This window comes from Larus michahellis, chromosome 1 (assembly GCF_964199755.1).
Source record: "Larus michahellis chromosome 1, bLarMic1.1, whole genome shotgun sequence".
Taxonomy (NCBI): Eukaryota; Metazoa; Chordata; class Aves; order Charadriiformes; family Laridae; genus Larus; species Larus michahellis.
In genome coordinates, this window is record NC_133896.1 from 3,524,807 (window position 1) to 3,549,209 (window position 24,403).

General features: G+C 45.7%; 1 protein-coding gene across 3 annotated transcripts in view; it reads left to right on the forward strand.

The window, feature by feature from the left end:
* PLXNA4 (plexin A4) overlaps positions 1-24,403 on the forward strand; it is a 472,240-nt gene that overhangs the window by 298,116 nt on the left and 149,721 nt on the right. For all 3 annotated transcript variants that reach the window (XM_074573192.1, XM_074573194.1, XM_074573193.1), the window contains exon 5: positions 17,925-18,025. In XM_074573192.1, the coding sequence (XP_074429293.1) occupies positions 17,925-18,025 (101 nt within the window). The remainder of the gene's footprint in view (positions 1-17,924; positions 18,026-24,403) is intronic.

Below are 24,403 nucleotides of genomic sequence, written 5' to 3' on the forward strand. Positions count from 1 at the left end.
TTATTTGGAAAAGATTATTCTTTTATTTTTTCCTCCAAAACCAGCTCAGCATTTCTAAGTTCAGCTGTGCCTCTTACAAATTACTGGAAGTTTCCTACTCCCTCTCCGGTGTGCTGAGCCTAATAACAGCTCATTGCAATCTGTCAGGGCTCGATGAATTAAATTCGGTGAACCAACGTCTCCCCATGGAAGGTTCTTCTGCTGGCGCTTTCCCAGCCAGCCCCGACCACAGCCTTGTCCTGCGGTTCAGTCCTTGCAATGGGCACTGGCACCGCCTCTGCAGGTTCCTTGCGGGACAGAATTTCCCCAGGACGATGAATACGGCAGTTGTTTACTTTTTTTCCCCTCAAGCTTTCATTCTAAACAGCATCCGTGGAGGTGCAGTTGCAAAACAAAAGTAGAAAAGGGGAAAAAAGAAATATATACGTTTTGGAGCGTAATGTTTTCACCTGATTTTTAATTAAAAAAATAAACTAACCTAGAAGTTTAGAACAAGTCTTAACTGCAGTTCTTGAGATTATAAACCAGTCTCTAGGTATTAGAAAATACAGAGATACCTAATACAAGAGCCCACCTTTCGCGGGATGCTTGCACCTTTTATGAAACATCTGGCTCTCTTGACAGCAGAAATAGGAGACAGAGAGGGGTGGATATTAGGTTTTATTAAGTCTGTCAATTCCTAAGTAATTAAGGAAGTATTTTATACAAACCGAACTTCTAACTCGTGCTTTAATTTCAGTTATTTTGCCAAAACGGTTTCTTAGTGAGTCTTTACGCTTAAAAGCACCCCTGGGCCTTCGCTACCCATCTGTGTGATGGTGAGGTAGCTGGTGGCCTTTAGCTCTGCTTTTGGCGGTATCCATCTCGTCATTCAAAGAATAAACCTTCTGATAAATGGCAGTGTCAACCAAAAGGTTAATATTTTTAAAAGCTAGATAGATCTTTATTTAGCTGCCATTTTGTGGCAGTCATGCAGTCATATTAGGAGGAGCTTGCCGGTTTCTAGATTGACTAATTGATCTCTACGCTATCCTTTTCAAGAAAAGCCATGCATCAACTTCTGCTTGACAAATTATGTGAAAAATGAAAAGAATCACAAACAAAGTCAAGGAAATGGAGAAGCTAATACTAAACTCCGACTAAATACTCTGTCAAAATGGAGTTTTATTGAGATCAGGCGAGTAAATCAGACCTATTAAGAGTGATAGGAAAAATAATTCTGTAGTTTCTTTCATGAAAGGATTAAGATTTCTGGAGAAAACAGGCATTGTTCTGGGAGGGGGGAACTGTTGAGTCAATCTAATTCCTCATTCAAAAAAACAATTTTGATGAATTTTAATGGGATACTCTGAATTAAAATTTAGGAATTCAGAGGAGGTTAAGTAGTAGGAACTACCAGTGATAGTCTCACTGATACTACAGGGCATTTAAATATGGAACCCCTTTCCATAGTTGCCTATATAAGAATGTTGAGGGTTTTCGTTAATGGAGGAATTAGTAATGGAAAATTGCAAAATTTGCAAGAATAAAAAAAAAAAAAGGCAATACAAAAAAATGGAAAGGGAACAACATTTAAAGTAGCAAGGAGACCATGAGATTGTAGGGGTTTTTTTTTTTGTGTATGGTTGGACTTGATGATCTCAAAGGTCCCTTCCAACCATGAAGATTTTGTGATTCTATGATTCTATGAATTCTTTGGCATTCATTAACTTCCAGACCTCTTAGTGTAGTAGCTGGAATTACAGGTGGGAATCCCTCCTGTGCGCTTCTTCTCATTAAGACACAGCACCTGGGGCGTTTTGGTTGCGTGGATTTCTTCTGCGGATGGTAATCAGAGCTGGGGTTTTTGGAAGATCAGTCCTATGTTCAAAGCTTTGTTGACGCGTTCCTTTTTGCATTCCCCGTGATTTCTTTCATTTATAAATATCACTGTTTTCCAGGACATCTCTCCAACATCTCAGAGCAAATCAGTAGGAGAGGATCAGGGTTTTTTTTGAAGCCCTGCTGCTGGTCTGATCAGATGGGAATTCAATTAGTTAATCTCAGCTCGGTAAATACCTCTTACCCCACTAATCAGCATCCTCCTCTCTCCCAACGCTGCCAGTATCACAGATGCTCTAAATCTGTAACGCACTGCAAAACAGCAGAACATTCAGATTCATGCATTAACGCTTGAGGGTGCTGGAATGGTCATTTCACTGTGAAGTCTTAAAAACCCTATACTGTCAAATAGTTCACAAAAGCTCCAATATAGAACTTCAGGAAAAAAAAAATGTGGAAAACTAATTGCTAGAACATTCATGCATCAGCAGAAAACAAAACACATTTAGGATGATGATAAACTTCATCTCCACCATCTGTATGGTTAATCTAGAAGTAGCAATTCGTACTTGTCTTGCAAATATGGCAATTACCGTAGCAGTCCCATTATAGGCCTGGTCACTGGGTCAGGCAACTTGTCTTCTGAAATCCATATCCTGATAGAGAAAATGTAGTTTAAAGCTGAGCAAGATGAAACCCATCTGCAATAATAATAACAATAATAATAATAATAATAAAAGTTTTCACTTCACGTAAGGTCTGTATGCCTAGCTAAGCTCTTTTCAGCACAAGCTGACAGTTATCATTTAAACTATTTGGCAACTACTTACAAATTCATAGATTTGAAAGCCAAAAGAGACCAGCGTGATTGTCTAATGCGGTCTACATAACTCAGGTCAGAGAACTCCTCGGGGAGATGTCTGCTCTGAGCCCCAGCTCAGCAATCCTGCATATCTTTTAGGAAAACAAACCATCTGAGCTAAATGTTTCCAGGGATTCAGTACATGCCTTTCTAAACATCCACCATTAGCGCCAGGCAATCCCCTTAGTCCCCGAGCTTCTCAACATCCTTGTGAGCTGCAGATACGCTCTAACCCCTGCTGTGCGTGCGGAAAAAAATGCGTGTTCCAGATTCATCCCACCCCTCCATACAGGCTCCCTTCATAAGAAATGGAGAGAAATAGTCCTGGATGGTGTTTATGTCCCTCTCAGAGATGCTTTGGCTAGATGAAGTGAACTGGAGATTAAATAATTTGTGCAGATACGGGTGTCTGGCCAGGGAGGGACTTGAGTTGTGCTCCTACCTGGCTGGGCTTCCCTCCTTCCCAGATGCTTTCTGTCTCCAAAGATATAAATACAAAACAGGGAAGGATGTTTGGAGATGCTGATTCAGGAGCAATGGCTGAAAAAAGAAATAAAATAAGTACAAAGCATCACTTTTCCTTCAACTCCGTTGGGACTGTTACCTATAAAATCTGAGTATTCTTTGGAGAAGACAAAGGAACAGGGGCATGAGCTCTTGTGTTTTTCTAAAACATGAGCCAAAAAGGTGATGTTATAACTCACAAGGTTGAAGCAGGAGATATACAGCTCTCCTCAGGTAAAATCCCAGGCAACTGGAAGGCAACGCTCCTCATCTATTATTTTGGTGAGAGTTGAAACTGATCCTCAGCTGTCCTCTGGTGTTATTATACGTTCCTAATTTCCTTCTCTCCATAAATGCTGAGAAAACCACTCTCCTGATTGTGTGGGTGAGGGTTTTTCTCAGTGCCTGCTGTTCGGTTAATAAACCAGGGGCAGGGATTGCTGTTTCTGGAAGAGGCAGGCTGTAATCCTCGGGAAGCAGAGGTGATATTGTTCCTTCAGGACATACATTATTGCTACCACACCGCACATGTGCGGATAGGTAAGAGACAGACAGACGGATATCATAGATCGGTAAAAGGCTGAGAAAAACTGTAGTTATAATTTTACGGTTCATTGGTGTGAAATGGAAGCTGGTAAATAAAATAATGTTCCCCACAGCCCCTTTCTATATGGTATAAATCTGCCAGTGCTTGCAAATGCCATTAGCTGGCTGCCAGGGTTGCATGTGTACATGCATGGGACCACGGACGTGCGTGTCTGCACGCGTGAGAAGGAGCGTGGTGCTGGGTCATCAAACCCTAATCGATAGCTCCCATCCCCTCTGTTGATCCCATGGGTGCGATGAGCCTGTCGTGGCTGAACGCAGGCCAGATCCAGTGCACAGAGCTCAGCTTCGCTCCACTTTGACCAGGGGCAACCTTTTCTTAAACCAAGATACGCGTGGCCACAGTGGTCTTCAGATAGTGGCTGGATTGCTTTAACAAAACTGGTGTCAGTCCTCATGCTGATAAAAGCCTAAGTGTGTTTGACCTTCAGACAGCCTCTTCAGTGCTGTGACTGATTTTCATCTGATCCTTGATGCTTTTTGTTCCCCGTCCCCTTCCTGAATTGCGCTGAGGACCGCAGGTGAAAAGCGCTGGCCCTTCTGTGCACATGTTTGCATTAGCTGGAGAAAAGGAAGAGTAAAGAGAAGCAGTGAGGAGGTCACTACCACCGAGACAGGGAAGTCAGATGCACTGAGCTCTGCAAGGACACTCCGAAGTCTTTGAAGCCACTGGCTTCTTTTTAGGATGTGTAGTGATAGGATGACAGGTAATGGATTTAAACTGAAACAGGGGAGATTTAGATGAGATCTCAGGAAGAAATTCTTTACTTTGAGGGTAGTGAGACACTGGCCCAGGTTGCCCAGAGAAGCTGTGGCTGCCCCATCCCTGGAGGGGTTCAAGGCCAGGTTGGACGGGGCTTGGAGCAACCTGGTCTGGTGGGAGGTGTCCCTGCCCATGGCAGGGGGTTGGAACTGGATGATCTTTAAGGTCCCTTCCAACCTGAACCATTCTATGATTCTCTGTGGGGGTGAGATCTGGATAAAAGGGTCCAGGAGTGTCAGCGGGGTCCTGCCAAGAGTGTCACCTGCAATGCCTGTGGGGTGCATGTGAGCCAGCCCTGCCAGGAGGTCTGCCCTGTCCCGGCTGCTGGAGGTGTACGGGAGGAGCAACCCCTCTGAGCTGCACAGCAGGGCTTGTGTTTCAGAGGGAATCTCCGAGAGACTGGCCCTGCACTTTGCTCTCATTTCTTTCCCCTTGCACTGCATGCCAAACAGGCCTCCCTTCTTCTTTGTGGCTGGGGACAAAAGGGTATTTTTTGAGTTGAGGGGTTTTTTTTTGCATGGAGTGGTGTGCGCTGTGAAATGCACCCGAGCAATTCCCCCAGTCCAAATCAGATTGTGGGCTTTTGTCAGGTACGCCCACACGGGAGGCAGGTGTAATAAGAGAGGTGAGGCCAGCGCAGCTTTGATCTTTGAGGTGGAGGGCTCCTTTAAGAAGCTTCTGTAGGTTAATCCTGCTCGCTTTCAAGATGCCAGTTTGGGAACCACCTGGATGGAGTTGGCAGGGGCTTTGCAGGGTCCCTTGGGTCTCCGAGCTTTATGCCCAAGCCAGCTGGCAGTGTTCACCTTGCAGTCGTCCAACACCGTCACTCCCCCCCTCAGACCTGGTCCTTGCCCCCCCTCAGTAGTGCTCCAGCTCAGCAGCAGCTTTTGTGAGTTCAATGCCTGGCAGGAAGGAGCTGAAATGAGATCTCACTGTTTCATACAGTACCGGGGAGTGTTGAGGGCCTTAAATCAGGTTTGAATCAGTTATCTACAGGGACAAAAGTTCTGTTTCTCTACAGATCCTCATTCCAGCTGTTTTTCCCCAAGAAATCTGGGCACTGTGTATGTCTTTCCATAAAAAGAAAGGTGCTGTGAGAGTCTCAGCCTTCTGCCTTGTCTGGAGAAAAATATGAAAAAATAACAGGAACGCAAAGGAAGAAGAGACTGATTGGAGAAATTAAGACCCTTGTGTGCTTCTGCATAATCTTAGGAATCCATGCAAAAGGCCTGAATTCAGAGTTATCACCAGCCATCAGGAGAAAGGATGACCCATACGTGATTTTGGATGCCAGCAAAACCAGCTGTATCAATGCTGCTGCACCTCTGCAGTGCCTGTAGTCACAGGGCAACCACGATTTTGGGGGTCATCTCAGCCTTGGGAACCACATTTCCTAAGAGCCCCAGTGTCCAGGCTGATCCTATCTAACTTCGGGCTATGCACCGAGGGATTTTAGCCAGGTGTAAAGCTACAATATACAGGCACTGGATAGTGCAGGACCCCTCCACGGGTGACTTCGCACACCTGAAACCTCAAATGCCCTGTTTCAAATATCCTAGGGAATAAATTAATAATTCAGGTGCATCAGTGAGACCCCCGCTTTAGTGATTCGTGGTAGCTAGAAAGAGTACTATGAAGTCCCTGGATAAGTCTGAATCTCATGATGCTTACTCCTGAATTGGGCCAAATGGCAGTTGGGTAGCATATTTTTATGAAAAATAAGACATTTTTAATTCTTTGAGGAAATAATGAAGTTTTATTGTGTGGTTTCCCTGTCTTTACCTTTCTGTACAGCACTTGAGTCAACAATATAGCCTGTTCCCATCAAAAAAAAAAAAGAAAAGCTAAAAATAGCAAAAAAAGGTCTCCAAAATGGCTTAATACTTGGCAGCTCTCAAAGAGCCTGAGGGTTTTCCTTGTAGTATTCTCCAGGGATCAATATTGGGCCCAACGCTATTGAAAATTTTCATGAATGAGCAGGAAGTTGATACTAAATCCCGCGGATAAAATATTCAGTGGTGCAATGATTAGCTCAGTGTTAACGATGATGAGGACAGAGAGCGGTTGGGTGACTTTGGCTCCCTCAAATAAAACAAATGCAAACTTCTTTGTCTGGTAAGAAGGAATCTAGGTCAGGCTGGAAAGTGGGAGACGTGTCCTAGAAAGCAATGACTGAAATGGATGAGAGAGTCATTTCTTTACATCCTTGCAAAGGGTTTCCCCTGGTCTAGCCTGTAGCAGAAACAGGCTGACACCATCCTACATCCTTGGAGGAGTGCAAGAGAGTGGGCAAGTCGTGGCTCTGTGGTCAGCTCTGGGATCTTTTTTTGTAAAAGAGCACTGAGAGATAGGAAAAGGAGCACTAAAGAGCCACAAAAATTATTCGTAGGGGTCAGGAAGGTATGATGTCCTCAAAGGGATTGGAAGGATCTCAGTCTGTTAATTTATCAGAAGGAATATTGAGGAATCATTTGATTCGCATGTCTGAGCGTCTTCACGGGGTGAAAACAGCAGGCTAAAAGGGCTCTTCAATCTAGAGAAGAAAAGCAGAATAAGAATCGGTGGTTGGAAGCCAAAGCCCGATGAACTCACATGAAAAATAAGGCATGTGCAAGCTTTTTATGGTGTGAGTGATTAACCACTACAACAAACTGCCCGTGGAATGGAGGATTCTCCATTTCTTGGTATCTTCACATCGAAATGGGAGGTCTTTCTAAGCAACATGCTTTAGCTAAAACCAGATTATTATTAGTTCATATAAGGGTAGATGGGAGAAATTTAGTGGCCTGTGATGTACAGGAGGTAAGAACAGATGATCTAATGGTCCCTTCTGACCTTAAATGCTATGCATTTATATGATCCCGGAATTAAATGTCCTTGAACTTTCATTTTATGGCAAGATGGATGTCTGAGAAAGCTGGGAAAACATGTGTAGTGCTTGCTGCACTAGGTTATGCACTTAATCCATTGAAATATGGGCACCAGGGGCTGGGATGGAGCAACAGTCATTGCACTTGGTAGAAATTCTGCATTGCAAGCCCTCCATGAATTCAAGCACTGCAGGGAGCTGGGCTTTGCTAGGAACTTCTCAGTTATTCCACGCTGAAACAAACAGTAGGGATAACTAAAGGCAAATAGATATGCCCCAAAATAGTTGCCTGCATCTCTGCCTGGTCGTTGTCTTTTTGGCAGCACTAATTGCCACCCAGTCCTTGAGAGCACGACGAGCTCTCACAGGCGTCAGCTGAGCAGTGAGCTCTGTCTGGTTTTCTCTCGTTTAATAAACTAAGACATATATTTAAGGGCTCGGGAAGAGCCTGCTTCACAGTTTATCCCTGGATTTTAGTTAACTCTTGACTGAAACAGTCAGTAATGCTGTTGGTAGTGAGTGCTCTGGAGAGGTAGAGGAGGTATTATAGCCCTGGAAAGCCCCAATTTTGTGTCTCTAGGTTGGGTTAGTGTATGTTTGCTGCAGATCAACTGCAAGCAAAGGTTATCATGGCTCTCCCTGCCTCAGATCTTAAGTTTTTTGGTTTACAGATTAACCGGCATGACCTCATAACTCTTCAGCTGATGCTATCACGCCAATTGATGCTGCCTGTGGCAGGCTGCGGAGCTCGTGTCAGCCGAGATTTGATGGCACTGCATGGAGAATGACTTATCAAAGGAGATGAGGCAGTGGTGAGAGGGAAGAGGTTGAAGCAGGGAGTATGTGTGAGGGTATCTGGGGACAAAACAAATGTCCCTTTTCATGGCAAGGAGAAGCGTGTCCTCTGAGGAGCTGTCTGAAGCTCAGTCCCACTGTATGCTCACACCGCTAAAAGCAATCAAGTGCACACAGCTTTACGAGTTACCTGCCGTTCTCTGAGCCCCTGATAAAGCAGTCTTAATCACAGTTTAAGCTGATGTGTTTCTTTTCGCAGCTGGGATGAGCCTGAAGGATGTGGATGCTCATGTGCCTCAAGCTGAGAGGTGTCACCCTGTTAAAGGCAGTAGCTTAATAGTTTTTGATGATGTGGTTAGTTCCCAAGAGTCCAGGGAGGAGAGAGGTGGAGAAGAGGTGACCTAAGCCACCAGGTAGCCTCTCCTTTTGCCCAACATTTGGCTAACAAGGGTAAATAAATGGTCAAAAGAGAAAGGGAACCAGGATGATCAGAGGCATGGAGTGGTTTCCATACGGAAGGTGACTGAAGAAGCAGGAACTCCTCTGCCTGAGAAGAGATGATCTGGGGTGTATGGTAGGGATTGGTGAAATTATGAATCATTGGCCGAAAGGGATGGATAGGAAGAGGACGGTTCACCACCTCTACAAATACAAGAATTAGAGGGCATGACATTAAACTGTTGAAAATCAAGTCCTGAACAAACGAAAGGAGGTGATTCCTTCAAGCAGTGGACTGCGGACCTGTGAAACTGCCTGCTAAAGCATGCTGTGGATGCAAAAAGTCAACGTGTTTTCAAGGATAAACTGGAAAATTAAAGAAAGATCTATTCGGGTTATGGCATAGAGACACCTAAGACTCAGGAGTTCCCCTGAATGAAAACAGCCAAAAGCTGGGCAGTTACTGAGGACATATCCTTACCCTGTTTTTATGCTTTCCTTAGTGCCACAAGGCCATGGATGAAGACAACGAACTGGGATATGCGGAGTGTTGTCCCCAGCTGGTTTTATGTGCTGTTATGGGGAATTTTAAGTCTCATCACAACTGAAGAAAAGGACATTTTTAAAATTCTCTGTCACGCTTTCTGTAGCTTGCTAATGCTTGTAGGTGTCATATGATCCTGCACAAGGGAATTAGATCAACACAATTAATCCTTCATGAACTGTGTGGGTCATCAAATGGTGGAGCTAGAAATCCAGGAGGGAGTGTGGGCAGCTGGGGAGAGAGATGAGGCAAAGAGCCTCCAGCCACTGGGATGAAGACGTCTTAGCCCAGGGAGATGATGAGGGTGTAAAGATGGGATTTGGAATTGTGATGGGATTTCATTGATGGGAATGGACAACAAGGAGACACAATAGTATGCCTGAGAGGGCTGCAGAGGTGAATGAATCTACATGGAGAAGCTCCTTGATAACTGAGGGTGAGGATGGGAACATCTGGAAAGATGATGGAACAAGATGACCTGGAAAGTAGCCATCACCAGTAGAAACAACTATTAACTTCTCCCTGCATGCTTTAACTGTTCACAACTCCACCAGGAGCCTTCAGGTGATGCTGGACTTTGAGAAAGCCCATTACAGTGACATAAATTCCGTTAGAGGTCCCAATTAAATCTATATATAGTCTTTATAGAGCCTGGGTAACGATCTATCCCTTGCTCGGCAGGCATGCTTCAGTAACCACACAGGCACTGGCTCTCATTAAGCCTGGGCTGGCCCTGCATTAATTGTGACACGAGGCTTGCTATTTTGAAGGCTTTTGAACACACACATTTAGACAAACCTCATTTGTTTTACAGTTTACAGACTGAAACCTTGACCGTGGGATAAAGATTTAGCCGTAAACAAGGCCGGAGGGGAACCTATCTGGACCTGGCAGGGAGAAACACAGATTGAATACTACAGGCAGAGAAAATTGGCCAGAGATGATGGTTTCCAGGGTGGGTAAGACGGCGGCTGGTTTCATCAGGCGTGGGTAAAATCTCCGGATGCTCCTCTGACACCTCCTAGCTGGTGAACTGCGATTTTTACAAGGGACAAGGATTCTTAATGTATTTCCTGCCTTGTACAGAGAGCACATCAGCATGCCGATGGGGTGCCCTGTTGCTGTCCCGGCTGAGGAAGTGTTTGGCGTTCTTGGTAAGGAAAAAACAAGTGAATTCAGAGGAAAGCTGAATGAGATTCAGCGCTGAAACCTGTGGACACACGCTTTTAGGTCTCCAGGTTGCCAGCCGTACTCATAGCAGCATGGTGCGTCCCTAGCTTCTCCTCGAGCACTGACACTTTTGGGAGAAGAGTCATTATGACATGGTAGACCTGTTTGAAGAAGGGACAGGGCGTAGGCTGAGCAGTTGTGAAGTGGGAACCTGGGAAGCCGCCAAACCTTCGAGGAAAGGACTGAGATAATCTTTGCTATCTGAGTGTCTGTTCCTTTGTAAATAAAGCCAGAACAGAGATCAGGAATGAGCTTGGATGCAGCAAAGCACGAGGGCTGTATTTACAGAGCAGATGGTAAAAGGCACTTGTTCAAACACAGTCCATGTCATCACACAAGGTCTTTTGAGTTCCTGGAACAGCTTTCAAGCTATGCAGCATAGTGGATTTCTTCTGCCACTCTCCTAGTGATTAAAGAAAATGCATTTCGTATTGTGACTGGTCATTCTGATGCTACAATTAGGAAGAGAGGAGAGCTTAGCGTGTTTGGGAATTGTTTGCAGTGGCAAGATTAGAGGAATAGAAGAAAATTAGGTATCGCATTAATGTGGGATTCACCTCACCCGGTGTTTGCTGTGTGTGTTGTAAATGTCTCTGGCTGACCTGGCTGTCTGGACTTCTTTATATTCAGTGGATAGACATAGGCATATCAAGGGTGTGATTTATCTCATCCATGGGTAGACATCTAAAATGCAGAGCAGGCAAATCCCACCCTGCAGAAGGTCTCTCCTTCGACAGAGCCTGGTTTTCTAGCTTAGAAGTAGGCTCTCATGTTGCAGACAGACTTTGGTGAGAGGGCGAAACCCTTGCTTTGCATACCTCCCATGACAGAGCTGTTCCCCACAGGCTCTCTTGCTGGATCAGAAATGAAGCCCAGCATGCTCTACATAGAAACACCTATCTTGGCCTTTCTGAACCAGTTGTAAATCAGGGTCCTCCCAGGGGAGGCGTGGGGAAGAGAATTGCACTGCAAAGGGTGCAACGAAAATTGTGCTGCTGTTGGAGCACCAATAACAATCTCGCCATGAGAACATCTGATGGGAACTGACGTCTCTCAGCCTTACCCCAAAGGCTTCTGGGGCTATTTCCACAGAGGCTGTGGGCTTCAATTCTTGCTATATCTCTCCTTGCTTTACCTCTGTTCGTGGGAGTGGCATGTGATCATGGCTGAGGATTTGCTCTGTCAATGCCAGAGTGAAGACGTCTCTCAGCAAAGATGTGCAGGACGGCTCAGGGCAACAAAGAGGAGAGGAGGAGAAGCAGCACATGCACAGCTGTAGGTAGGAAGCCCTATGTGAACAAGTATATTAGGACAGGTAATTTACCCTGGCACACAGCGGGACATTGCCCCCCACTTTAATTATTGTGTCATTTGTCCTTGACAGCTACCGCCGCTTCCAATTAACTCTCCTTAATTAAAGCCTCCAGTTTTCCAAGCATGTAAGCATGGGTTTACTGGGAAGAGTGCTACAATGAAGGGGAAGAGCGCTACAATGAAGGGGAAGAGCTTGGGAGTGTCTGATGAGAAATGACATTCCCCGTGCCATTGGGACTGGCAAGTTATTTACTTACCATGCTAGTGTGGCAGGCTGGAATCAAACTCGGGTCCTCATCTCTGTCCCTGCTGGAGCATCTCCTCTCCCACCAGTTTTACAGCATCTAATTGCGTGTGAGTCCTGCTTCTTATCAGTATAGCTAAGATGTGCTTCAGCTCCCCGAGCTTTTCTTTTCTGTGTTCCTGCTTTTTTTTTGCTGAGTTTGCAGATCAGGTGGATGAGGCACAGGGGCTCAAACAAGACAGAGGAATTCAAGGTCCTTTTGACCATAATTCGGGCCAAATTAAAATTGCCATCCTGGGATGCCCTGCAGGTGACCGAACATCCTCACTGACTCTCTTAGGGATGCAGAATCTGGTTCCACCAGTGGCCTCTCAGGTGTTTTTTATTTTTTTGCCTTGCTCTATTTAATGAACTGTATTATCATGAACACTCTATTCAAGGCTTTGAAATCAAATAAGCTCCTCTCTTAATCTTTCTGCAGTTTTTCGGGGCTGGCTGAGTCTTGAAAGATAGCAGCATTCACAGAACCCACATGGCTTGACAGAGTCACTGTTCAGTGTTTTGGAAATGTATCTTTTGACTGTCGGGAAGGAAATTGGCTACTTAAGATGCCTTTTTGTACATTTAAATTAACTTAGTCCATCAGACTGAATAAATCCCGCTGCTGTATTAACATCCAATTATAACAGCAGAGATTGAGCAATGATTCACGTTTTGACCAGAATGTTGGCAGTTTAAGGGGAGAAAAAAAAAGCAATGTATATTGAAATAAGAAAGTCAAAAACGGGAGCCAGAAAATTATGACTGAGCACATAGCAGGAGCTTTTGTGAATATATAATGACAGAAGCGGGAGCCAAATTTCTAACAGGATTAGCTGTTACTGTCTATCAGATCCCAAAAACTCAATCATTTTGTTTTAAATGACTTTTTGTAACTCATTCATGCTAGAAATAGAGGGTGGAAGTGAGGCTGGGAGCTGGAGAGGCTGCAGTTTGCAATTTAGGCTGGATCAGAGGTGAGGACAGCCCCGGTGTTGTGTGAAAAGCCCTGAAGCCGTATATAGTAGGTGAGCTCTGAACTGTACAGCAGTTCGCAGATTTTGCCAGATTTTTCAAGATGTCCTTGTGAGCCAGAAACTCATGAATGATTACTTCGGGGACCTGTGAATGAACGTGTTGATGAAGTGAAATATCTCTTCAAATCCTGCTGCAGTTACAGCAGCTGGACTTGCTCATCCTTTTCTTGCTGCCCTTGAGAAGGACATGGGATTCACTTACCGCTTGCCTGACCCTGGCTCTGGGATTGCATCTCACTCTGGATAGCTGTGAGTAGGGGACAGTCTAGATGGTGAAGCTGCCTGAGGGCTATGGGTCCTGACATTTTGGTCTCCCCTGTTCAAGCAGGGTGTTAGTGGTGAGGGTCCTGGGTCTTTCACATTCCCCTCTGCATGGTAGTCATCTTGGAAATCCGGTGGTGGGCTGGCTGCTCTGGAAATCCTGCCTATCATCTCAGAGATAATTGGAGATCATCTGTCCCTCTAGTCTGCTATGGACAGAGACTTGGAAGCACAGCACCTCCTAGATGTCCATCAGGCGTGTGGACAGGGATCCATAGGAACCCTACCTTCATTTCTTCAATATTTCAATGAACCCAAAGTCTAAATATGTTGTACTTTATAACTTTTTGTTCAATAGTCAGCTCTTTCCTGAACTTCTTGCATGAACTTGTTCAGATGCCTCATGCCCACATCTTCAAAGACATTTAGATAGCACCTACTTCAGCTGCAGAAGACCTCACTTTCCACTTCAGCTTTCATTGATAAAATGGGGATATGTGCTTCATCACATATGGGATATAAGCCCTTAAAACAGCAGCGTCCTCTTAGATCGAATCAGTTAAGCCATGCAGGAATATAAATGACTATAACCTGGCTCGTAGTGCCCCAAAATGAAAGACACCTTGCTTTTGTTAATCCTCTGCCTTCTTGAAACCCTGGTTATATATTTGCTGCAAAATATTGACTCTAAGTTCCACCCCGATGAAAGACCATCAGTGGGGAGCCTAACTAAGGTTGGGAAATGACCTTGAAAAGTTTGTTAGACTTTACAAAGATGGAGAAGGGGTGGAAGGAGTATTCACAGTCTGGTTTACAATTGAGATTTCAACCTTCAGCGCTGCCTAGTCCCTTCGTCGTTGTGAATAATGGCAAGGCACTGTAATTGGGAGGTTGTGTGGACTTTTCTTTTTCAGATATTTTAGGGGCAGCATAAAAAGCTGACTGCTCGCAGGGGGCACGGTCAGTTCTCAAAACTTTCAACTTGGAAAGCTGAGCTGAATTAATTACAGCTTACTTTCCAAAGGAAAATAAGACCTCTGATGTGCCTTATTTGCTTGATGTTCTTTTTCTTTTCAGCTGACGACCCCTAGGTGGCTTTCCTTTCAGTCGCAGCTCCTTTGTTTTTTGTAGTTTCTTTCTTTATTAATTAGAAGGTCTGACACTTACAACCCAAGACATTTACCAGCATGGTACAATTTTAATTAATCTCTCAATAAAGCTACTTGAGGTGAACTCATAAAAGGTCTCCTATAGCAGGAATAACACATAGCAATGTGAGTGGTGACACACAAGTGGCATGTGGCTTGGTGCAAGCTCATACTGCATCTCTGTGCTCTCTGGGACAGTGACAAAAGCAAGGTGTGCTCCTACACAACATAGAAACTATATCCTATAGAGACTGAGTGAAACTATATGGACCTGTTGGAATGGGTCCAGCGGAGGCCACAAAGATGATCAGGGGGCTGGAGCCCCTCTGCTATGAGGACAGGCTGAGAGAGTTGGGGTTGTTCAGCCTGGAGAAGAGAAGGCTCCAGGGAGACCTTAGAGCAGCCTTCCAGTACCTAAAGGGGGCCTACAGGAAGGATGAGGAGGGACTCTTTATCAGGGAGTGTAATGATAGGAGGAGGGGTAACGGTTTTAAACTGAAGGAGGGGAAATTTAGATTAGATATCAGGAAGAAATTCTTTCCTGTGAGGGGGGTGAGCCCCTGCGCCAGGTTGCCCAGAGAAGCTGTGGCTGCCCCATCCCTGGAGAGGTTCAAGGCCAGGTTGGACGGGGCTTGGAGCAACCTGGGCTGGTGGGAGGTGTCCCTGCCCAGGGCAGGGAGGTTGCAACTGGGTGATCTTTAAAGTCCCTTCCAACCCGAACCATTCTATGATTCTATGATTCTATATCCTTTAGAGACTAAGTACTCTAAAGACACTGAGAAGGAAGAATGTCTGCAAAGATGAGGATCTGGATTTCCAGTAGGTTCCTTCTACCTCTGAATGGAGCTTGAATATCATTTGACAGCTAATTTAATAATAATAATAACAATAATAATAATAATAATAATAATAATAATAATAATAATAATAATAATAATAATAATAATAATACAAGCTAGAGAGACCACTTTTAACCTACTCTTTTTGCAGCAATTTGCAAAGAAATGGCAAATTTCAGTGGTCTAGGACTTCTTTCTTGTACATATATCATAGTCACAAGTGGATTTTTATTCAGAACATTCAAACCCAACGTCATTGGGTATTGGAAAAGTGCATGTTCTGATCTAAACTTCTTAAGCAAGGCTCACTTCTATAAGACAGATGTAAACTGGCTCAGAAACCAAGGTTCAGAAAAACTATCTACAGCTAATGAGGATAAATCGAGCTGCACTATATGTTAAACTGAGGGCAGTTTGGATAGGAACAGCATTGCTAATCCCAACTGGTTTTGCAAATTTCTAATTACAAGGTGGAGATTACACAATCGATTGCATCTGGATTGAGGAAGGGCAGATTTACAGTCTTTCAAAACTGAATTATCTGCCTCTTCTGCAGGTTCTCTGATGTTCATGGTGCAGTCATGGTCAAGCTAGGTGCAATCAAAGAAATATAATTCACAATGTATTTTTTTCAGGTGAAAATAACAGGTGGGAATGGCCAACATAAGAAATTATAAGGTCTTCACCCCTTGATGTCTTCTTGTAAAATATTGTATGTCTTTTTGCAAGTTGGATACAACACAGACTATTAGGTTCAACATCAGTCTAACTGGGTGAAATCCTGGAACATACAATTTGTATTTGATGAAGGGTTGATACCTTCTTGACCTGAAGCTTAAGGAAGGTGGAACAATTGCATTCATGGCCAAGCCATCTTACCTTTGAAACTTCCTGATACTTAAGGAAGTTTGAATGACTCCCTGTTTTGATCTTCTCATTTTCGTTGCTCTGTGGTCTGTCCTGATTACGTTCTTATGCTCATGGCAATTGATTAAATTTGAGAAAGGTGGTTTTGTGTTGTGTTTTTTTGTTTATATTCTCCCTTTCTCATTAAAAGCTTTCAGTAGCCACAGTTGGTTTCTTTGTGTGACTTGGCACAGGCAATGGTGCAATGGTAAATAAACACCGCCATATTTATATCTGAAGTTTTCTAATGCTACTGCCACCTGCCAGAAGAAAAAATACAGATTTTCAGCTTTTGCAGATAGACTATATCTACTCCTGTGTGCGGTGTCTGTATAGGGGTTAGGAAGACAAATTCTGATACAAACAGAAAAAGTCTTCGTAAATAGCTGGAATTTTGCCTGATATATATTTATATATAAAAGCCAGTTCTTGGTTCATTTACAGATGCAATCAGAATGAATCTTAATCTATCGCTTCACAGCTAAAACTCTCTTGAATTTAGTACCAAGTCAAAAATCGTCCCTAGGATCCAGGTGTATTCCTTTGTCATTTGTCACAAGTAACTGTTCCACAGTTTATCGTTGGCAGTTCTCAGTGGTGTTTCATCAGGATAATACCACACTATATCATCTGAAGGAATAAACTCTCCCTGCTGACATGAGCTGGGATGAAGGCACTGGCAATTGACTGTATATTATAGAAGCTCTCTGAAGCTTATTCAGTGGAAAAGAGACTATCAGGTCATTGGGCCCAAATTGTATGTTTGGCTTCCAAAGAAGTAAGGGGCTTACAAAACCTAATAGGAATCAAAAGGCTCTGGTCCATTAGACAGGATGTCAGGCTAGACAGTCCCTTCTGTCTTTGCAATCTCTGACTGAAATACTTTAATTAAAAAGGAAGAAATAAATAGGAAAAAAAAGATAATAAATTGCAGTATTTTGGCAGTAGATGTGTGTTTCAGGTCCACCTGTAATGCCTTCTGAGCTGCAAAGTCAGGGTGACGGCAAGCTGACTCAATACCCAGGCTGGCAGTCCTTGTCCTTTTCCTGCTGGGAGCAACTTCTCCGGGGATGGGACAACTGATGGTTGGAAAAGATGCACGGGGAATGGAGAGTGGAGCTAACGCTCTCCTGGCACCAATGGTGGTGGTCATCGGAGGGAGACAAAGACATTATGAGACCTCAGTTCTCACAGGAAGCCAGAAAGCAACAAGGTCCACAACCAGAGTGTAGGAGAGTGCTGAGATCCAGTGAGTTTAATTTTCTGCAGAAGATCACATGTTTAACTGCCTCGAGGTACCAGGTCACCACAGTCTGCACACAGCTTGCCTGATTTGCTGGTTCCCTGTGAAGCTGCACAAGTGAGGTCATCTGGCAATGAAACTGTGAAACTGAGGTCATCTGGCAATGAAGCGTGAAAGGCCATGGGGAAGAGGGGGAGGCCAAAGGGCAGGTGCTGATCTCAAAAGGGATTGCACCAAGTTGAGTGCTGATCTGGACAAGGGTTGCACCAGGCTGAATTTTGGAGCAATCTACAGCCTCATCCCTTTGTCTGCCCCAGGCCTGCTGAGCTCTGCAGGGATGTCCCCCTGGGAGGACAGGCAGCAGGGGAAGAGGACAGGGAGGGTGACATCTCCGTCAAGTCATTATGGGCATTGCAGAGCCCTGTGAAAAGCCTGACAGGTTGTCCCCTTTCCTCCTGCAGCTCACTCGGGTGCCCGTGGAGTCGTGTAGCCAGTACGAGACCTGCAGCGAGTGCTTGGGCTCAGGCGACCCTCACTGTGGATGGTGTGTTCTTCACAACACGTAAGTACCTGCTGGTGTTTTCTACTGTCCCAGCCCCTCTTCTCCCCCACTCATCTTCTCTCAAGGTCTGTGATAACACATGTCAGAGATGAAAAATGTTGTCTGAGTCCCTGGCGGAGGCAGGTGAGCCAATGAGTCACGTAGGCAGCTCCAACGAGGTCTCTGGGACTTGCTGGGGGATACTTCGTTTAACCATGAAGCATTTTTTGGATGACAAGGGAAGAGAAGGCTGGTAGAGACAGATCATATCTCCTCAGTTGCCTAATCCACAGCCTACTAACTGCACCAGGAAGGCTTATGTCCACCCCGATGCACTTAGAATCAAACCCTTCAGCAGCTCTTCTCTGGGTAATAATTGCCTTCTTGTTTCCATTGCTTAAGGCAGTTTGGTTCTGACTACAAGCCCGGCTCGGACACTTGTCTCAGCACCTCAGACTTTCCACTGCTGACCTGAACCTCTCCTCTTTCAGACTTGTCATTATCTCCATTGCCCTTAGAGAAGAAACAGGGCCCTGTAGGCATCATGGGGTCCACTCCAAGCTAGATTTCAAGAGGAACTTATGGTTTGTGTGCTCACTGTGGGAAAATGTTGACCCTGAAGTTGAGTGTTTGTCCTCTGTGGGTCAACTCAACTGTGTCAAATGAATACAAATGAGCCAAACTGCTCATTTGGCTTATCTGACCAGGATGCTGAGCAAATTAGTCTATATCCACATCCTTGGGCTTCTATATAACAGGCCAAGATGGGACCTCAGTTCACCATTTCATTATTCAACAGTACTGCCTTATCTTTGCAAGGAGCAGTGGACCCAGGTGTCCTCAGGACTGGGAGATTAGTTCATTGGCTTTGTTTTCTGTAGGCTTTTTAATGATGCTATTGATCTTCAAGTTTCCTCTTTGTAGCCGTCACTGCCAGTGATCTCCTCCTGCAGAGAGCCCTTTGCCAAAGCTGGAAAGGGAGGTGTCAGGTTGGCTGAGCTCCTGGCTATGAGTGGCAGGGTGGTCTCATTTGCCAAGAACCTCTCAATAGAGACAGTGGCTGGAAAGTGCATTGGATCTGTCTAACCAAACATTTCCAGCTGAGCATGGCTCTGCAGGGTGCTGTCACTCCAAATCTCGCAGTGTCCATGGCAGCTATGGAGGGCTTTTCTGATGGACCCTGCTATTGCAGTGTGTCTGTCTTCTCCTGCTTAATTCACCTCTGAATTCTTCCTGTTGCATTGCAAAATTTCCTGGTAGAGACAATGATCCAGTTGAAGCGATCCTATTTGCTACCTCTCCTTTCTGGAACAGAAGGAAAGGGAACAAACCTTCACCATGTTCCAACCTTCTGTGGATGAGTTTTAGCTTGTGTGACCATCATCCAAAGCCTCCACAGTCTGCTTAATTTCAGATCAGATCTAGGTGGACCATCCCAAAACTTGTCCAAAACCTTGACCCAAGCTCTGGAATTGTTCAAAGGATCCTTGGCAACTAGTTCTGAGTTGTGATCTGGTAGGCAAGAGCCCATGAAACTCTCACCCTGCTGATCTGAGGGTATTTCCAGCTGAGATGATACAGCTCTATAGTATGATTCCATGTCATCTTATCCTGCATCCATCCTACAGACCACTGTGTGCTTTGCTGTCAGTGGAGGGACAGCACAGACTACGTGCAAGCAGTATAGGAAAGCATGAATTTGGCTGTTGATTGCACCACAACAGTGGTAAATATTTCATCTCCTGCCGTCCAGGGTCAGTGGCAACAAGCCATCAATACATCCAGCAATAAATCCCTCAAAGGAGAGAAAAGTAGCAGAGAGAACTGTAGATTGCCCTGCAGCTCATTGGGAAGGAGTGTCAGAAATGGGATGGCTGGTGGCGAGGAGTGGGGGTGGCAGCATCGACTTGATTAGAACAAGAAACCCCCGTGCAAACTTGGTCCTTAAAGGGGAAGTTTGGCCTCGCAGTCTGGACCTGGTTGATGACAGGATCCCCATGTCCTCCTCCCTCTGGTCGCGTAACCTCTGTTGCTTATCTGACAAAAAGGCACCTCTCATTTATGTACCTTGCAGCAGGGTCACTGAGATTAATTCCCTGTGGAGTTTTCTGAAGTAGTTCGAAGGCAAATGTTATGAAATCCCACTCCAGGCTGCTCCTTTCCCTAGTTTCCACTGCAGTCAAGAAATCTGATTTCCAGTACTAGTTTGTAAGGGGTTTTCAGTGCAGCCTCAGGTGTTCCTCTCTGGGTCTCAGTTTCCTCATCCCTTTCGTAGAATCATAGAATAGTTTAGGTTGGAAGGGACCTTAAAGACCAGCCAGTTCCAACCCCCCTGCCCTGGCAGGGACACATCCTACCAGCCCAGGTTGCTCCAAGCCCCGTCCAACCTGGCCTTGAACCCCTCCAGGGATGGGGCAGCCACAGCTTCTCTGGGCAACCTGGGCCAGAGGCTCACCACTCTCACAGGAAAGAATTTCATCTTGATATCTCATCTAAATCTCCCCTCTTTCAGTTTAAATCCAGCTGTGCTGATGTGCGAGCTGTTTTGTGGAAGGATGGGAGAGGCAGTTGGGCTGTGAAAGACATGGGGCAGAGTGGTACTGGAAACCAGATGTCATGCCTTTCACTCATCTTTCTCCTCCAGCATAAACCATCAAGGGGAACACTGGTAGATTGGGAGACAGGTGAAACCCGCCAGATGAGGTACAGCATCTATCTTTTTGTCTCTCCCATGCGGGTCTCTCTTATTTTGGGATTTGCACTTCAAGGTCTGATGCAGACCCTTTCCCCCAGACCCCCATTTCCAAGCTACCCACACGTGAGAGGTCTGGGGCTGCCTGGGGACGGCTCTCCATCCATCGTCTCACGGCGGAGCTGGGCTGTCTGCGCGGAGGGCGGTGTGCCAGGGCTCAGGAATCGATTTCCACGGCTCTGCTGTCCTAACCTTACACCGAGAAACTCGAGTCCGCTGAGAGAGAAAGAGACAGACAGACCCACAGACGGCTGCAGGAGAAAGGAGGGAGGGGGGAGAGATTGATTGGCTTCTACCCCGAGAAGAGGAGAGCCGATATAGAACAGGTCACCGGAGCTTTTCATCTCTGTATCTTTAGCCCCGATCTTTCCCCCCCCTCTCCCTTTCCCTCCTATAGCTCAGCTCCCCTCCTGGGCTCCGTTCAGGCCTCTTTAGGCGGCGATGAATCATTTAGTTGGTGTAAATTGAAAATGTGGCGCTCGGTTGCTGCATGGGTCTCCAGGGGAGGGTGAGGGGACGGGGCGGGAGCCGGGGGCGGGGGGGTGGAACCAGGCTGAAAAGCTAATAGCTGGCACAGAGGCACTCGGGCCCGGTGACAAGGTCGAAGCAATGTCACCAGCCCGAACCGGGGGCTGCAGAGAGGGAGGAGAGCAGAGCAAAGTTTTCTCCAAGCCCGAGATGAATTGCAGCTTACTCCTGGGTCAGATGCAGCCGTGTCCAAAGATGCCATCCCGTATCTAACCACCCCTCCAAACCCCGGCAAGTTTCTTCTGTCTCCGTCCACATCCAAACTATTACCTTCCTCTACGTCCTTTCCCTCTCGCATGCAGGGGGGCAGAGATGGGGGATGCTCTTTGCCCCCAGAGGAGGGATAAACCCTTCTGCAGCTGAATGAGCCCTTCTATCCCTGCCTGGCCCAGCACCAGCTCCAGAGCACACATGCACAAGCGATGGTCCATGTGCCCGTGGTGACCACGCAAGTTTTCTTCCCTGTACGGTATCTCTGTGTTGTGCTTCAGCTGCCAGCAGAATAGATTTTTGGGGCAGAAGAGCAGGAGCATCCCTATAGGGAGAGGCAATATTTTACGAAGGGGAAACATGCTGACCTTGCTGGAAGCAGAAGGGCCCTGTTCCGGGCTCTGTTGTGTTAGCTGCCATTTCTAGATTTTGGCTGTGCTGCCTCATTTCATCCTCATGTAGCCTCTGTCTAATTCTGGGATGATTAGTCGAACATGCAGAAGCTGTCCTTAAGGGAGGTTACAGCCCCTCGGCACCAGCCTCCTCCTGCTCTGGGATCCGTCCTTGCTGTTATGGGGACTCCTTGGCTGGCAGGTCGTAAGTTCCAATCAGAGATGAAAACAGTCCCATTTTCTGGGAGGACTCGTGATATTTCAAAACTTTTTTTTTTTCCGGCTTGTAGCGGGCCAATTATTTTTCTTAATAAGAAATGTTCTTGAAAGCTGTTTTAGAAGGGGCTGATCCCATTCAGTAATTGGAGAGTGATTCATTCAGACCTCAGAAGTTCTTATTTTGGGATTTTATTTCAGGTTTTAGTAAATTGCTTAAAATTTCAAAATAAAAAGTCATTCTGAAGCATTACTTTTTTTTCTTTTTTTTTTTTTTTCATTAAAATGAAATGTTTGGGCATGTGTGATTTCTTTCTCCCCCTGAAGTCTTTACCAGCTCTAGAGACTGAGCAGAGCAGGCCGTCAACAAACACTGTGGGTTTGGAGGAACTGATGTTTGCTGCGAAGGGGAGAAGGTTTGTTTGAGCATCTCCGTCTCTCCAACTGTGGAGGTAGCTTGTGCTCTCTGCACTCCTCTGCTCATCTGTGAGGAGCTGCCCATGTCCCTTGAGTGTCCTTCTGGCATGTAAGAACCTTACCTAGGGACCCGTGCTGGCTCTGTTGGCTTTGCACCCCAGTTGCAGAGCACATGACAGGAGCGGTCCCCTTACTCCTGGACCATGGCAATAGGACGCAGTGGCATCCTGTAGGCATCTTCACCCCATGAATGAAGTAATGGCAGAAGGCTCTTAGATATGGGCCATACCAGCCACCTTCCTGGATCCCTTTGGCTTTGTGTTGGTCAAAGCATGACCAAAATCTACTATGCACAATTACCCAGGCTGAGCTGACCATGGATTAACTGGATAGCTGCAGCAGCGGAGATGGTCTTTATGAGGCACTTGACAAGCCATATGAGAGTTTTTTGGTTTCCCCACAGAAGAACAACCCCATTCACAAGGGTTTTATGCTGTCCTCTGGCAGCAGACACCTGCCCCAGTATGTGGGAAGTTGGCCTCTACGTCCTCCTGCTCTCTAGCTCTTCCCATCTGCCTTGTAGCTGCAGGACACTTGTGTACCCAGAAATTACAATTCTCATTTCTAACACGGTATGGAGGAAAAAAAAACACTTAAACAAGTTGTTTTCTAGGGAGTGAGGGATTAGTGCAGAGAGGGAGAGAGATTTGTTATCCATGCTCAGACTCATTGCCAGATCAGGAAAAAAAAAAATGAAAAAGTTACAAAGTGCAGCTCCCGCTGTCTCGTCTCAGCAGGTAACCCGATGCGATGCTGCTTGCAGAGGCTCATTGATCGTCCCTGGCTTTAACTTTCTTGGTCAAAGTCTTCCGAATCACTAGAGAGTCTCGGGTAACCTAAGCCGCCTACAGATGCTGCAATAAGACCTTTTTTGAAGGGTCTTTTGCTTGCTTGACTTTCTGCCGTCTGAAAGACTGTGACTCTCTTTCAGGCTGAGTTTTTTTTCTTTCTTTTCCCCTTCATCTCCTCTCTTTTGCTCCCAGCCTTTTGCTCCACTTGCACAGGGGAGGGAGGATGTCTCAAGTGCTGCGTGGGAAGGGGCACTGAGAAGGGCTGTATGGCTCAGGCTTCAGGGACCCAGCAGGGCAGGAGAGTGCAATATCAGTCCTGTGCCACTCCAAGCTCAAACAGATAGTGAGAAAAGAGCGATTTATTGATTCCTGCAGGGGCTTGTGATCCTATAGACCCTCAGCTTCCACTACAAGAAACCAGGTCCTCATCTGTCCCTCCCCATGCTGTTTCACCCAAGGTGCAAGCTGGAGTCCCTTCAGAAAGGTAGCAGTTTGTCAGTGTTTTGCATTTGCCTGGCATGATGAATAAGTCTTCGCAATCATGACTGGGATCCTTTTTTATAGGAAAAACTTTCCATATCCTTTCCTGCCTCAACGTAGTCTTGCCATGGGCCAGCTCTTGGTGCCTTCAAGTACTTGGGAGACCCTCTACATGTCAGAGGTACAAGACAATTGTCTTAGTCTTCGCAGAGATGGGTCAGCCACACAAAGAGCAAAAGGCTTCCAACCCAAACCCTACCTTGCCTTGGAAACTTGTACCTGGTGGATTGATCTTCCCTATCAGAGGGGAAGCTCAGAGTAACTTCAATCGCTATGTTCAATACCCTTGCGTGTCTGAGGTGTCTGGTGACATTTCTCATTGCAACAGGAGATTGCCAGATGCATGCTGTTGGCACACAATGGGGAGAAAACCATAAATGATTGGGGGAAAAATAACTGCAGGAAATTTAAAATCTTTCATTTAGTTTGAAAGTCTCCAATCAGTCGATTGGCAGTGTTAGTGCTGCCAGTCAATGGTGGCAAAAGTAGGAGT